Genomic DNA, 17263 nt, shown 5'->3' with positions numbered 1-17263 from the left:
TTGTTATATTTTGAAAATTAATTATTTTCTAAACTTCAAGTTCACGTTGATCTGTATGGGGATCTAAATAAGACAATAATGATGCATTCCATGTAATTTATTTTTTCAATTTTTTAATTTCTCCCCCTAATGTTGAAAAACGTGTCTCATTAAAATGACAATCAGCAAATCATGCAGTAAATACATCACCTGTTGGGGGTTCAAGATATTTAATGATTGATGGGGAATCACATCCAACATATATTCCTAACCTCCTTTGAGGACCCATCTTAGTGCGTTGTGATGGAGTAATTAGAACATATACTGCATACCAAAAAATTCTCAGATGAGAAATATTTGGCCCATAACCATAAGCTAATTGTAATGGTGAGTACTTATGATTTGCTATTAGCCTAATGCGTACAAGTGATTTTGCATGCAAAATAGCATGTCTTCATACAGATAAAGGAAGCTTAGCTCTCATAAGTATTTGTCTTATAATTAATTGCAAATGTTGTGTGAATGATTCTGCTAAACCATTTTGTGTATGAACATGAGCTATAAGATGTTCAACACTTATCCTAATTGACATGCAATCATTATCAAAAGCTTGGGATGTAAATTCATTAACATTATCAAGACGAATGGTCTTAATTGTATAATCAGGAAATTATGCTCTTAACTTAATTATTTGAACAACTAATCTTACAAATGCAAAATTTTGACTTGGTAATAAGCACATGTGTGACCATCTACTGGATGCATTTATTAATACCATAAAATACCTCATTGGTCCACATGGTGGGTTAATAGGTCCACATATATCACTATGAATTCGTTCTAAAAATGCAGATGATTCAGTCCCCACTTTAGCTGGTGATGGTCTAATTAACAATTTTCCTTTAGAGCAAGCATCACATGATAATTCATTAGATTGAAGAATCTTTTGGCTCTTTAATGGATGTCCATTTGAATTCTCGATAATTATCCTCGTCATTATAGAATCTGGATGGCCCAATCGGTCATGCCAAATTGTAAATATGTTTGGATTCATGAACTTCGGGTTCATTTTTGCATATGTATCGATTACTCGTATATGAGTATAATATAATCCAAAGATAAAACAGGCAACTCTCCAATATACATTTTTCATTTGAGACAGTGGATGTGATATATAGATATTCCACACTATTCTTACTATCAGTCTCAATATGATAACCATTGCAACATATATCTTTAAAACTTAGAAGATTTCTCTTCGATTGACTGGAGAACAATGCATTGTCAATTGTAAATTTTGTTCCTCTAGGCAAAATAATATTTGCTTTTCCAAAACCTTCGATCAAGTTTACAAAACCTGATATTGTATTTACTTTTGCTTTCTATCAAATTTGAAAATTATTTTTTATTTGTAAGTATTGTGTGTGTAGTTGCACTGTCTGCTAGATATAGATCTTCTTTACTCATTTTTAAAACACTCAAAATATGAAAATGATCCATGTTTCTTCATTTAAAAAAACAATTACAATAAGAAAAACAACAATTAAAATATACAAAAGTTACAAAAAAAAAAAATGAAGATAGATAAAAGAAAACAACAATATTAAGTTTAGATATTCTCAAAGTCAAAAGAAACACTTGATGTTCCACCAACTGTGTCAATCTTTTCTTAAGAAGATTCAAAGAAGTCTGCTACATCCAAATTTGTCATGTGAAATGGGTCAAATTTGTCATTATCCTGGTATGCAAAATTTGCTTCCACATTTTCTCTTTTTCCTTCTGGGAGGCTTGATAGAGATAACAAAGTGTTTTGACGTACGACAGGTACGTGACTAATGTCCAGTCATTACGCATCGGAAGCCTTCATTTTCAACACTCTTTTTGAACTTTTATTTTTTGAGCTTTTCTTTTGTAATAATCATTTTTTGTGGTTCTTTTGAAATCTAAATAATTATAACAATCACCACGAAAATAATAATTATTTCTTCATCTACCATGGTCATGACCTCAACCACAACCTCGACCACGATTATTAATATTCACAACATTCACTTTAGGGAATGGTGTTGTTCCAGTTGGTCGAGATTAGTGGTTCTTCATTAATAACTCGATTATTTTGTTCGGCCACGAGAAGACATGAAATTAGTTCAAAATATTGTTTAAAACCTTTCTCTCGATATTGCTATTCCAAGAGCATATTCGAGATATGAAATGTAGAAAATGTCTTCTCTAACACATCAACATCAATAATTTTCTCTTTGCATAACAACAATTTTGAACTGATTTTAAATAATGTGGAGTTGTCATCATTTACTGATTTGAAAACAACCAGAACTCGTGTTGATAACGTGTTGTGAAATTAAGGAGCACGACGAGAACACAAATATAGAGAAAATGTAATATAATAATATATTTTTATAATAATGATAAATAAATAAAATATAATCTAAAATAAAACAACTAAAATTATAAAATTGGATATGAAAATTATTGAAATTTTGAAGTGGATTTCTCACAAATGTGCATTATATTGAGATCCACCAAATGTCACTATTTATTGGTAAAGTGGCAAGTGGGATGTGAACTTACATGGACACCAAAAACATGAATTATCACAAGGCACATGGACAATATGAAAAATGATACATGGCTTTTAGGACACTAAGCATTGGGCATCTATTTTCATGATATTTATAATACAAACTATTCATTTCGTGGATTAGTCGTTGAGCTTTTAAGTGTTATTTTTTCTGATTTTTTGGTTAGATTTTTTTTTTTTTTTTTTTTAATCGAGCTTTCAATCAAGCGATAATAATTCACATTCCAAAAGGAAAAAAGCAAAAAATAGTGAAAGATATCACGAGGTTTATCATTAGTACCAATTTTCAACAATAACCCCATACTTGATCGTTCAAAGTGCTAGACATATTCAAGGTGTTCCAACAAAAGAAACGTCTTTTCTCTAAGGCGAGTAGGTGTAAATAATAGGTGGTGGCTAAGATTATTCTGGCTTACACTCAATCGTTTCAAGCTACCACTTAAATCTTGTAAAGAACTCAATCAAATTATGGCTTCTTTTTTTTAAGAAACTCTGGGAAAGGTCACTATTCACTATGTTAGCAGCGTATGACAACTCATAAGGAAAGAGGTGGAATGGGCTTTGGAGATATTCATCTGTCCAATTAGGCATTGTTAGCCAAGCATACATGGCATATATTAAATTGCACAAATCTCTGTTGACTCGAACTCTAAAGGCAAATTACTTTCCCAAATTCCATTTTTTGCATGTAGGGCTGCGACATCGCATAGCGAGTATAGACCTTGCCGTAAAAGGGGGTAGATGGAACTCGGGTTTAGTGATCAGTTGTTTATCCCAGATGATGCCCAAGTTATCGAGCAAATTACTCTATATAATTCATTGGTCCACATGCCTTCTTTTGACATTATGATAAGAAGGGCTTCTATTCAGTTAAAAGTGGTTACAAGGTTGCTTAAACAGCTACTCTTACTGATTCATCCTCCTCATCTCTTTTAATGAGTAAAATATGAAAAACGGTGTGGTCTTTAGAAATTCCAACCAAGGGAAAAAAAAAAAAAAAGAATCCTTTGGAAGGTCCGTCTCAACACTCCCCTGACACGTGAGGTTCTTGCAAGTTGTCAAGCTTTACCCAACAGGAAGTATCCATTGTATCGACGGTTTTAAAGGAAAGTTGAAACATTTGGTCTTCTTGGATCCCCAGTCATCTCCTTTCTAAATATTCACTACTCTAAATATGCTTATCTTTTTTTTTTTTTTTAGGAAAATCAAAATTATCTATTTTCGGGGCCTTAGGATCTTCTTTCTTATCTCATCCTCAATCTGGCATCGGCATGACTCGTTGATATTTGATAGCAGGTCTTCTCATTCCTCAAATCTAGTTGATTGACGTTTGCCATAGTTGATTCATTTAATGATCCATATCCTTGTCTGTGGTTCTAGATGCAATGGATCCTTATACCGTCATTGAGGTTAAATGGATAACCCCTCCTCCAAGGATTTTTAAGGTAAATTCTAATGTAGCTATTGGAAGTGGGGAGATGAGCTTTGGAGCTATTGTTCGTGATTCCAATAGCTAGACGTTGATGGATATGGAAAATTTTCAGCCTTTCATTGGTTTAGTGGAGCTTGTTGAGGTTATTATCCTTTATAAAGGTATTTCTACGGTTTTAGAAGTTTATATTTATCTTATAAGAGTGGAGACTAATTCAATATCTCGATATTTTAATAAGATTCAATATTTTGTGAATTCTTTGTGTTGTTCGTCATTGTAGAATTATTGAAGGCCTCTATTTTTGCTTAGCGCATGTGATTCATAAGCTTGTGTCTCATGCCCGGAGATCTCGAACAACGTCAATTTGGTTAGAAAACTATCCCACATGGGTGAACTCTTTTTCAATCACTCAATGAAATTTTTCTTAGTTATGTTTGTTTCCTATGTATTCTAAAAGAATATATATATAGAATTCTTAGATTATAATAAACATGAATTTTTAGTCAATTTAAACCATGAACTAAACTAAACTATACTATACTATACTANATTTAAGAAACTCGTTTTTGGAGTATAGGCTTAGGAACTAGGAAGTCTGAGAATGAAGTGCAATTTATAAATCTTAAGTTTGTGAAATATTTTCTTCTATTTAATTAGTGGTCAGTTAGATTTTAGATTATTTCAAACTTGTCATCTTAGTTATTTTAATATAGTCAAGTTTAAAATGCACTACAAAATTTAGAAAAAAAAATTTTTCCCCCAATTTTGAAATAGGGGGTGTGACTGAAATGAGAATTTTATTTAATTTATTGTTATAATAATTTGACATTTTGGTTTACTTGATATTGAGATAAATCTTCATAGATTTTTATCAGTTCAACTAATTTAAAAAAGGATTTTTTTATTATGATTTTTTTTAATTTTTAAACCTTGACATGGAAACTTCAATTGAAATAAACAAGTATTTTAGTCTTAAATTCAATTATTGAAAAACTATGTATTTTTTTTTTATAATCAAATTACATTCAAGAAATAAAAAATGCATAAAGTTTGAGATCTAATTTTTATTCGATCATTAAGTTGTTTCCAACATTTTAATCATTTACATTTTAAAAAAAAAAAATCTAAATCTTCAAGCTAGCTAATTTGACCAACGAACGAAAAATATGAAAAGGTTAAATCAAGATAGAACTTTATATACATATAACCTAAATAAATATACCTAAACATGCAATTGCAATATAATGAGTGATTATTTTACACAAAAATATAACCAAATTTGATGTTTTAACTCTCAGCATGTGAAGGAAGTTTCTTGTGGTGATGAACTTTCCAAAAAAGTTTTCTTTTCATAATCTATTATAAGTAAGAAAAATATCTCCAAAAAATCTAAACAATATATTCGATATATATTTACATTTTTCATTATATTTGTAAACACGCCTAAATATAAACAATGGTATGTCCAATGTATATTTACATTTTCCACTATATTCCTTATATATTTTGTTGGGGTTGATGCCCTAAATCTCGTAAGGTCTAATTGTATTGTACAAACATTTTATTTATTTAATAAAATATGAGATGTTTTATTTGACATTTAGTATCATTAAACCCACAAACCAATATACTAACATCCATGGTTATCTTTTGTAGCTTAAACATGTATGTAGAGACATACAAGTAGATCATGTTTAAGTGATAACCTAAATGGTCTGTAGTATACAAATAAGACTAGATACCTTATCTTGGTGATACTATGAATATGGTTCGCTTTGTAGATGTTACAATCGTTGTAAAGTGTTATAGATGATTTGATCCTGATAATCCACTTCGTGACATGTGAATAGGGGTATTCTATACAAAGAAATTTGTATAAGACTGAACCACAAAATGACTAGTCTCATTATATAACATCGTTCATAATTGAGACTTACATTTCACTAGGATGACCATAGGTGACATGACCTGGATTTTGAGTGAGTTGTGAACTCCTGCTTTTGAAGGTGGTATTTTGATTTGTATGGGTGAGAGCAGCCAGATCGCCTACTCAATAAGCCTACCATTTTGGGGACTCGTCTGATTGGGAAGTTGGAAACACAACTACACAGGACGAAATTCACTCACTTTTCAACGTTGGAGTAAGTAGATAAATTGTTCCCCTAAGGGCTCATTCCGTGGCTTGAACAATGTTACACTACACCCTCTCCTAGCCCGAGAGAGGTTTGGTCATAGTTGGACTTTGATTTATTGTTCATTAGAGGAATCAGTGATACTTAAAGAGTTAGACGTAACTATAGAGGCAAAACCGTAATTTTGGCCTAGCTGTACGAATAAATTATGAAGGTTTATCGCGCTGTTCACTTGTTATATCCAATGGACACGAAAATATATTTGCAGTGCGAAGAGTGCAGCTGTCGGTCTTTAATGAAATCCCCAACAATTAATGGATGTTGAATAATTTAATTAAAAGAGTTTAATTAATTATTCAAGTACCATTGGAACTTTAAGCTATAGACCCATGAGGTCCCCTTTGTCGTCAAGGATTAAATGAGAACCAATTTTGGATTAATTTGAATTGTTCAAATTGATTGAGTGAATCAACTATATGTGATATAATTACTATAATGTATTTGATACAATAATAAACTATAGGTTATGTGTTATATTTGATATAACACATAGTTTAATATATATTATATAATAAGGTAGTTATCATATTTTATATATATATATATATATATATATATATATTATTAAAATATTTTGTATAGTAATTTTTTAAAAATAACATGGGAGGGAGTTGTATATATTATTCTTCTCTCGAGTTTTATAAAGAAGAACACACAAGTTTTGTGTGAAAAAAATTAATTTGATCTCACCCTCTCTTTCTCTTCTTCTCATTTTCACTCTCTCTCCCAAAAATACCAAGAGCCCACATAACTCTTTGGATTCTCATCCTAGATAATACAAAGAAAACCTTATTGGGGAAGGAATTACGTGAAGAAAATTGCTCTTCAAAGGTGAGTTCTTCATCTTTTATCTCAATTCTTATTAACATGCTATAATTTTAATTAAATGCATAATTATTTTTCTGTTTGATTTTGTAAAATTTATTGCTCCATAAAAATTGGGATTTGGGACCAATCCTCGCTTCCACTCAAGACCTTTACCAATTTCTTCATATTCGACATATACTTGAGATCTCAATATGTAGGTGATTGATTTTCGACTAGGAAAAATAGAAAATAAAGGAAATTTCCTAAAATAAAGGAAACATTAATTTTGAACAAGAGAAGAGGGGGAATTAGAAAAAGGACAACTTGATAATAATAATAATTAAAAGAAACTCCAAACGAAAAAATAATTAAAAGAAATAGAAAGTACATTTCCTTAAAAGATACACCTTGTAATTAAACTAGGGTTAGAGATGTCAAATTTTGTCACGGGACCTCGTCCCAAACATGGTGGAGATTCCCGAATTGAGGGAGGGAGTGGGAAAAAAAATCCCCGTGAGCTATTCCCCCGATTAGCCTCTATTTATGTAACATAATTATTTAATGTTATCTTGTTGTTATTATATAAATATTACATTTAAAAGTCATTGTTTATTGGTTAAGATAATGAATACGTTTAAATGAAATGTATAAATTTAGATTATTTATATGATAATTTTATTTGTAGTTATTTCTTTCTACTAAAAAGTAGTTTTTTAAGCCAAAATTCGATTATTCGTATAAAATTAACTATAATAAACAATTTAGTGATAGAATTAATTATTTATTTAAAATTTACCCATATTAGTGATTTAAATTAATTAATTTCTCCAAAGAAAAAAAACTAATGAAAAAAATTCCTTGCAAGGAATCCCCCGATCCCCATGGAGAATGAAATAGGAAGCGAGGATAGGGATGAAGAATAATATCCCCGACCCCGCCCAACCCCGTCAACATATATACTAAGTGTCTTTTTGGAAAAATGTTCACCATTAGTGGTAGCCAGAGGTTGAGCGGCCGAGATCACCGAAGGTGACATCAGAGTTGAACGATGGTGGTGACTAGAGGTGGTGTCCGAAAGTTGGTCGGCAAACTTCATAGATTAAATTAGAAAAAAGAAAGGGAAAAAATAGATAATTGCAAATATAATAATCAAACCTAAAGTATTAACAGATATAAGATAATGTAAAAAAATTGCAAATACGGCAAAATTTAGATAGTCTATCAATGATAGACCATATCATGGGTAAGAGTCTATCGCGGATAGACTTTGTTATATTTGCATTTTTTAAAAATGATGTTATCCACTAGGTTATTATACCTAAAAATGTTACCAATTACAGTTACCCAAAAAAATAAGTAACCCATGAGTTTGAATAATATAGTATTCAAACCCATAAAAAAAGGTAGGAAACTAGGGCGATGATTTTCTAGATTCTCACTCCAAACAAATGTTGGATTTAGAGAGTAATTCTATATATAAAAGGTTCAAATAGATAAGGGTAAAATGGCATTGGTTTTAAAACACCCCAGTTATAAACCTAAGTTCGGTACACAATCTCAGGTTGTGTGAACGTATAAAGCTTTGAATATACACACACACACTCTTGTAATTGGGGAAAGAGGATGGACTGGAGTTGAGTCGTATGACTCATATTCCAACCCCAACTGAAGAACGCAGTACACAGAAATCAATCAAGAAGAAGAAAATATCATATGTGGCGGACAATGAATTCATGCCCATTATGATAAATAAAGCAGACAAATAACATAAGTCCATACAACGGAAACTAAAGTATCTCTATCGTATGGCATTCGTCTCTTGCCTAAATACAACCAAGAATACTCCTACAAAACTTTCGTATTGGTAGAACCATTACTATTTTCCTTCCCTTTCTAAAACTGGAGAATTTGCTACAACAAAATGTGATTTTCGAGGGTTTAAAGAATTAGCTCTAATAATGTTGTATCTTCTTACCCAGATGCTCTAGCAGCGCTGCGTTTATCATCTTCTCCTCGCTCTTCCTTGGCGAATTCCTCAATTAGTTCACGCTGCCTTGGGGTAAGGGTCCTGAGGATGAAAACACAGTGTACCATTCTAGTAAAAATATCATATGCCTAAGATGAAATCAAACAAACAGATGTGTGCAGTGCTCTTTGCACGCATTCGTTCCATTTCATTCAATCAAAAAATGATGAGAGAAAAATTCCTGCTTGCATGCTAGTTCAAAGACAGATTATAAAGATGCAGGGCAGGAAAACTCACGTTGGTATGCTGACATTGAAGTGCACATATTGGTCGCCGAACGAGTAAGAGTTCCTTGTTTTTATCCCTGCACGACAACATCAAGAGCATAGGTAAGTTATCGGTAAATTACGTTCAGTGAATCGTCAACGTCGCCATTGGCATCAGCCAACTATCTGATAGAAGATACGGGTTTAATCCAAATCATATGAATGACGCTGAATAGTTGATAGTTTGAAATCAGTAAGTTGAGTGGTTGTAGTTAGAAACTTACACAAAGGATAAAAAAAAAATAGCATTTAATTATGGTGTTTTAATATATTTCTAGTCACCCTTTAAATACCATCCAAGAACATTTGATATCTTATCTAGGCTCCCACTTATTGAAAGCAAATATGCCCACTTTGACCACTTGGGTAACTCAAAAATTTGTTCAATACTGAAAACAATCATGGCCACACATCAGACTGAAAATGCTCCCCTTCACAACTTGATACTTGTCAAAGCAGTCAACATACTTTCACCGTTCTATCCTGTTCCAAAAGGACTTATTATTTTGATCTTTTATAGAGCCCTCCCAGATCATCGAAAGATGGGTTGACTGAATTGCTTCCCTCTGGCATCTTTGGAAGGAGAGACTCTTGAAAGTTTACACCAGATCACTTCAATTGATTTTTCTTATGATGTCCAGGCACAATCTCAGATTGGAGTGCCCATAGGCCTTCTTTTTGTAGTACCCCCCGGGGTTTTCTTATGAATCCTTTCTTATATGTCCTTCCTTCGGTTTTTTCTTCAATATGATCTCTCTGTTTCTAATCATTTAATTTTAAAAAACAAAAACAAGAGAAAACGGCACAAGTTCTTTCCAATGCCATCAAGAAGCCTAAAGAAATGATATTGGTGAGCACAAATTGGTGATATTACCTTTCTTCTTCAGAACAACCTTTTGACCAGGTTGAGTACCAGGACGGACCTAATAATTAGAAGTCAATATAGTCAATCTGGCATTAAATCCAAAATAATGATAATGCATGGTTATCAATATTAGCATATTGCCCAAACCTTTAGGACAACATCTCCCGTTAGAGTCGGAACCTGGATAGTGCCTCCCAATATAGCCTGCACCGTGAAAACAAATCAAGTACAAGTGAATTTAAAATCTGATACAAGCAAGATAAATCTTGAACCATATATAATTAACAACTATGTCATAATATTATGAAATGATATCGACAAGTTTTATCCTCAAATGCATCCTGCTATATTACACAGCAATATCATCCTTCAACTTTTGGCTTATCGTTTCAAGATTTTTTAAAATAAAAAACCAAGCTTTCATCCAGAGAAATTAAAGACAGTTTCTATATGATGTAAGTCACTTCTCTTTTGAAAGATGATCGCTATCCTAAAACACCAAATGATTTCATCATGCAAAATCCTAAGCTGGTCTCTGTAGCAAATTTCAAAGGCAATGGTACTTTTTATTGATTCCACGATCTTATTTTAGACAGTTAAAAAGTAGTTTAGGGTCATAGTCTCATAGATGGAAGAAAAATCAAGTCAATCAGTACTGTAGCTAACAAGTTCCTGTAGATTGTTGATAAAAATGAAGGATATAACCATAGACGTTAACAACTTAAAATTTTTTGTCACTTCTTTATGTTCAGAAACTAATTAAACAGAGATTACTACCTGAGTGATGCTTAAAACAGCATCCACATGAATGTCAGAACCTTCTCTTTTGAAAACTGGGTCTTCACGAACCTTTTTTTTTCCCAATAAACAGAAAGGACATCACATCAGCCCAGGAGAAAAGACCAAACAATGTAGAACTGAAAGAGGTAATGACAATTCAATGAAAAAGCAAAGACACCTTAATAGTAACATATAGATCACCAGGTTGATTTCCATCAGGATCTGCACCTCCACTCCTAAACACCTTCATTGTTTCATTATCATCTACCCCTGTATAAGCCATCGAGAAAACCAATCCAACATTGTCCACAAGTGCGGAAAAGGAAAAATAGTTTTCCCTTTCAAGGAAACATCTAAAAATTTAACCATTGTATGACAGAAAGACTTACCTGCCATTATGTCCACATTAACAGATTTCAATCTTCTCACAACTCGTTCTCCATTACAAGATTTGCAGAAGTTCTGAAAGGAACTTTTCTTTAGAGACCAAAATTTCCAAGATGAATGGATTAACTTTCTTAATCTGGGTGTGTGTGCATGGGTGTGTTGGGGGGGAATAAAAAGGCTAAACAAAAGGTTGGGACATACCGACACAATTTTCCCACTTCCACCACATTGTGAACATGTAGATTGCATTCTAAATGGGCCAGTTTGCATGAATGTCTAGTGTTTGCGCATAAAAACGAAATGGCTTAGATGTCACAGAACCACCTTCATAGGGAAAATGAATTGTGGAAGTAGTGTAACAGATAAAACTAACCATGCCTGAGCCCTTACAGCGTCTACAGGTTTCAGGTCTGGTTCCAGGTGGAACCCCACTTCCACCTGCAAACTCAAGTCAAGTCACATATGTTTTATCAAAAAACTCTCAAATCAATTCAAGAATTGAATAGATTTGGCCTACCACAAGTATCACATGGCACAGCTGCATTAAATGCTATAGTTTTTGAGCAGCCCTGGACAGCTTCCATAAAGGATATCTCCAAAGCAACCTACAAAAAACAAAAACCAACAATAATATGTGTGCTGCCTAAGAACGATACTCAATGCATATACCAGATAGAGTTAGCACCTTGATATCTTCTCCACCGAAGTTCTGGCGGAACATATTAGAGAACTGATCACCACATGCAGGGGACACATGAAGAAAAACCTATGTGAGCTTTCAAGGATAATAAAATTCTGCAAAAAACTCCATAGAAGGTTGACTTACATCAAATCCCCGAAATATTCCACTAAACGGGTCAAAACCTTCACCACCAGGGAAGCCACCATGATGGTCTTGTTGTGTAAATGCTTCATGCCCAACCTATGACATTGTGATGGACATAAATAGGTGCATCTTACATCTTGAAAGCTTTCTTATTAAGACTTCTATCTCCACAAGGCTTAATGAGGAGGTGCATCTTTCATTGCATGCTAAACTAATAACTTTTAGATCCCACCACCTAAACATTTATGTGGAATTTGAAATAATACCTCATCATATTGTTGCCGTTTATCCTCATCTTTTAGAACCTGACACCAGAATCATAAAGATTTAGGAAAACTAAAATTGTATTTATGTTTACATTTCTGCAAAAACCGGAGAGGCAGAGATATATGGGGATTACCTCATAGGCCTTACTGACTTCTTGAAACTTTTTTTCCGCATCAGGGTCTTCCTTATTCGTATCTGGATGAAGCTTTTTTGCTAGCTGCCAAAAAAGAATGTTCAATTCTCCACTATAAATAAAGCACTCAGTCTTAACAGCAGGGTCACTCGAAATAATCCGTCCCTCAAATTTCTAATCAAAATACCGCTTACAGAGTGTCATGTGATCAAGCCAAATACTAAGCTTCTAACTTCCTCTAGAAAGACACTTACTGCAGAAACTCACCCCGTAGTATGCTTTCTTTATTTCTGATGCAGTTGCGTTCTTGTTCACACCAAGTGTATCATAATAATTTTTAGCAGACATATGTGCTGGTTCAAAAAATACAAAAACAATATAAACTTAGAAGTATTCATGACACCTATGAAGAGTAAAATAATAATAATATCTGCATAAACCACTCAAAACTTGAAGGATAGGCAACAACAACACCCCTCAGCTATGGATGCAACAGAGGAAAGCACTTGAAGGGAATAGGATAGGAAGTAAATAAATATATTCTGAATGGTGCACAATCTCATACCAGTGCCATGAATTAATCTTGCTTCTCCACAGTTGGCACCAAGAACTCCTAACTGAAACCAGTTCTTTTTATTAACTGCACCACAAAACACGGATAAAGTAAACTCAATCGACCAAATCGGTACAGCAACTCGAGCAATATTTTAATACAATTCCAGAGAGAACATACATTTATCTCACTAACAAATATTCAACTAAAACCCAGATATTGCGATATATTTTTTCATTAACTCAACCCAACATGAACGAATAAAGACCAGAAATTAAACCATGGGAAAAAGAAAGTACAAATACACACCGTTCCTCGAAGCGCAATTTCCAAAAACAACAGATGTATTACAAACCCCAGATTTGAATTGCCTACAAGTCCCTCGAAAAATCGCGTCGGTTACCTAGAAAGAACCAATCCCCAAATAAATCCCAGAAATTTATGAGATCAATAGCATGATTACGAAACAAAATCACATAAAATCGGCATACGGAGCTCGATGATTCGCGACGGAGGTGGGGTGTGAGAGAACGACGAGCCAACAAACGGATGAGCCTGAGGCCATCGGGGCGAACCATTTGGAGCTACGAAACAAGGAGAGGTTAGCGTATCTCAAGCTCAGTGTGTAGGTGGGAGAGTGAATGGATATGGGGAATTGGAGGATTCCCAATTGATGATTGTGATAAACCCTGACAAAACCCTAATTGGGTCAAGAAAGGCGGAAGGTTCTAGCAGAGGGGAAAGGGAAGAATGGAAATGAAGAGGAGAATCGATCGAATTTATTTTTTTCTGTACTTTAAAAATTTAGGCATCAATGGAAGAAAAGAAAATCCCCAGGCTTTTCGGAAGCACCCCAATTTTTCTGTTTTAAAAAAAAAAAAAATAATAATTAATTAATGGCAATATTCCAAATTTGCTCTTTAATTTTTTTTTTGTTTACTATTATCAATATTTGAAATAGATGGAAACATTGAAGTCTTATAAAAATTAATGAAACGGTTATAATTAGTTAATAAAATTTTGATTGTGAATTAATTAGACTATATTCATCATTTCTAATAATCATTTTTATAATGTAAGACAACATTTAGAGGTATATGGTAAATGTCGATATGAGAGCATAAATTTTTTTAAAACAATAGAAAAATAGTTACAAAATAATATCAAATGTTGATAACTAATTACAAAATTAAAATAGACTTAAAATATTAGTATACAAAAAAAATATTATAAGAGGAAAGTTTTGGATAGTAAAATAAACAAAACTCACGTGAGTTCAAATTTAAGGTGAAATAATGTGAAAATTCAATGGAAAGTATTTAAGGAAATTAAAAATAAAGGCTAACGAGAAAAATAACATATTTTAACTTTTCATTTGGAAAAATAGCAAATCAACTTTTCTTCTGTAAATAATAAATTTGGAATTATAAAAGCCCAAAGTAACTTGAGCATGCAAATGGGATGTTACAAACCTTCATCAAGAAAAATTATTAATTACACATAAAGTAAAACCCAACCAAATGAATGACCTACCTTTTGAAATGGGTGAAGTAACGTGAAACCTTATATTCATCTTCTCTAAAGGTAAAAACCATTTTTGCATCAGTAACTTCTAACCTTGAACAGTGTGAGCAACAACAATAACCGTTGACAACCATCACAGACAACGACGATGGCATTCTAGAAACAATCGGTGGATGTTGATGAAAAGCGGAAAGCATGCGAAGGTTGGTTACAACAAGTTGCGCTAATTGATATAAGAGAAATGGCACACGACTTACCCACAATGGACAACAGTATGCAATGGTTGACAGCAAGCGATGGTCATCAACAAGTAGCAACTGATGGTTGTTGGTTGTAGGCTAGAGTTTATGGGTCTCACGCGAATAAGGAAAAAATGAGGTTTATATTCATGGTGGTTTGCGTGAAGGAGAAGATAGGGGGGCATGCATGCTTTTAAGCAACAAAAATCATTAATTTTGTGTCCACAACGACAGAGATTTCAATAGTCCAAAAGTCATGATAGTTGTTCTTAATATAACTCATGTAAAATTACTTAACTTAAGTTGTTCTTAATATAACTTAACGCTTATGGGCTAAAATAATTTAAGGTTTTTTCTCTCTCTCTTTAATATAACTAATGTAAAACACACATAGATCAACTCTTAACCTGAGTTTGACTTTGATCTAGTAAAAGTCAAGGTTTTCTTCTCTCCCGTATTGAATTCAAATCTTTTAATAAATTTCTCAAACCAAATCAAACAAATTTAATTAAAAAATAAAATTTAGGAAAAGTAATATAACATGAGATTCTAAAGAATTGGGATTGAGCCAATATATTCGCATGGAAATCGGTAGAGCCGAGATTGTGAATTTGATAGTTGAATATCTAAATGGAAATCGGTAGAGCCGAGGTTGTGAATTTGATGGATTAATTACAGTGCAATTAACAAAGCTGTTGGATTAACTACAGTGCAATTAAATGAGGTATTTAGGGCATTCTAATAAGGTTAGAATTATTGCAACCATCACGATACATCGAGAAATACTATATTCAGAAGGAGGAAAAAGATTAGATTGCATCGAACACTAGAAGAAATTCGGGCTTTAATGTCGGTTTTAAACCGACATTAAAGCCCGAGTTATTAAAGCCCTTTAATGTTGGTTGCCTTTAATGTCGATTTTAAACCGACATTAAAGGGCTTCAATAACACAACCTTCAATGTCGGTTACAACCGACATTAAAGACCTTCAGTGAAATTTCCAACCGATATTAAAGGTCTTTAATGTCTGTTGCAACCGACATTAAAGCCTCTGTTTTTTTTTTTTAATTATTAACCGACATTGAAGCCTGAATCTGTCCGTTTTACATTAAATGTAAATTGTAGAAGAGCAGAGGAGATATTTGAAGATATCTCACTTTACTTTACTTTTTTTTCTTTATATTAAATTCTGCTACTTCCAAGCAATAGACTAAAAAAATCTTACCCCTCCCTTATGTTCTCTACAATCTTAGCCTTCTCCATTACAAAAACTATTCCTATTGCAAAAATGAGATCCCATTTTCAATCAGTTTCAACTCAACTCTTCAACTTTGTCTTCTTCAGCAATCTCCCAACTTATTAACAATCTCATAATGCCTGTATAAATCTTTGACTACTCTGTTCTAAATCTAAGACAGCCAAGAATAAGGAACCTACCAATATCACATTGACAAAATTTTGAAATGCTACTACTTATACAAATATTCTTCAACTTTTAGGAATCGAAAGACGTCTAAATCACAGATTCACACATCATGTCAAGTTCAAGTATAACAACACTAGGAAAGGAAAATATCAGCCAAATTTAACTATACAACTACTCATAAGTGGTTTTGAACATAACTGAGAAGTAAATAACCAAAGAAGTTGTCATCAGCAAACATTCTATTTCTAGCCCATTCACATCACATGAATAGTGATTACGTTTCAGCCAGGGGTTGACCATTTTGTCCAAAAGTACAGTATACACTTCATACATTAAACAAAAATAACACAGCGCAGAGTAGTTTAAACTCGAGAATCCCACAAGCACTCCAACTGCACTTTTCCAGCCTTTAAGAGTGTCTCAATATCTTTTGGAGGGTTCGGACCAAGATTACAGGCACGCTCCCACCGAGTCATTTTGGTCATTCCAAGGCAAGGTCCATAGGCCATGTTCATATCGAATTGCCTCAGCATATTCTCAGATGCGCCATAATCATCTAAAATAAAATTCAACATTCAAAATGAAACAAAATGCAGATTATTAAAATAGATATATAGCAAAACGTAGATTCTTTTTTTTTTCTTTCCTGAAAACTAAAAGAAAGCTAACAGGGCAAAGAAGTATTATTAAAGTAGATATATAGCAAAACATAGAACTTAACTATAACTGGTATCCCCACAACATTCTCACTCCAACATGCATAATCTTTCCTGAGCTAAGAAGTAGGGATACGAATATGAAACTGGCATTGAAATTTCTTAAGATTTTGGGCTATTTTACCATCTGATTTTAAAACAAAACTCAAGAAACTGGCTACGATACCCTATTGGTGTAAGTTAAGATAACTGATTTCATTGTTTCTTTATCCAAAGATGTCTCAACCATCAGCTGCACAATATAAT

General features: G+C 33.1%; 1 protein-coding gene and 1 long non-coding RNA gene across 2 annotated transcripts; one reads left to right on the top strand and one right to left on the bottom strand.

Moving 5' to 3' along the window:
• The first annotated feature begins 3126 nt into the window (after positions 1-3126).
• Positions 3127-4438, top strand: LOC120086989. The gene is made up of 3 exons (XR_005484394.1): positions 3127-3874; positions 3959-4171; positions 4291-4438. It is a non-coding gene; the product is annotated as an uncharacterized LOC120086989 (long non-coding RNA).
• Positions 4439-8716: 4278 nt separating this feature from the next.
• Positions 8717-13932, bottom strand: LOC120086980 (chaperone protein dnaJ GFA2, mitochondrial). The gene is made up of 18 exons (XM_039043816.1): positions 13604-13932; positions 13422-13515; positions 13125-13199; positions 12827-12912; positions 12560-12643; positions 12426-12464; positions 12160-12255; positions 12019-12063; positions 11851-11938; positions 11707-11771; positions 11535-11609; positions 11336-11408; positions 11125-11216; positions 10944-11015; positions 10314-10370; positions 10176-10224; positions 9273-9339; positions 8717-9077 (listed from the first exon to the last, which is right to left on the bottom strand). Exons 1-18 carry the CDS (start codon positions 13688-13690, stop codon positions 8981-8983), a joined length of 1341 nt encoding a protein of 446 aa, XP_038899744.1. The 5' UTR covers positions 13691-13932; the 3' UTR covers positions 8717-8980.
• Positions 13933-17263: the final 3331 nt, after the last annotated feature.

The sequence above is a fragment of the Benincasa hispida genome, chromosome 9 (genome assembly GCF_009727055.1).
Source record: "Benincasa hispida cultivar B227 chromosome 9, ASM972705v1, whole genome shotgun sequence".
NCBI classification, from domain to species: domain Eukaryota; kingdom Viridiplantae; phylum Streptophyta; class Magnoliopsida; order Cucurbitales; family Cucurbitaceae; genus Benincasa; species Benincasa hispida.
The sequence above is the reverse complement of the archived record's forward strand: the minus strand, read 5'-3'. Positions and strand labels throughout refer to the sequence as shown.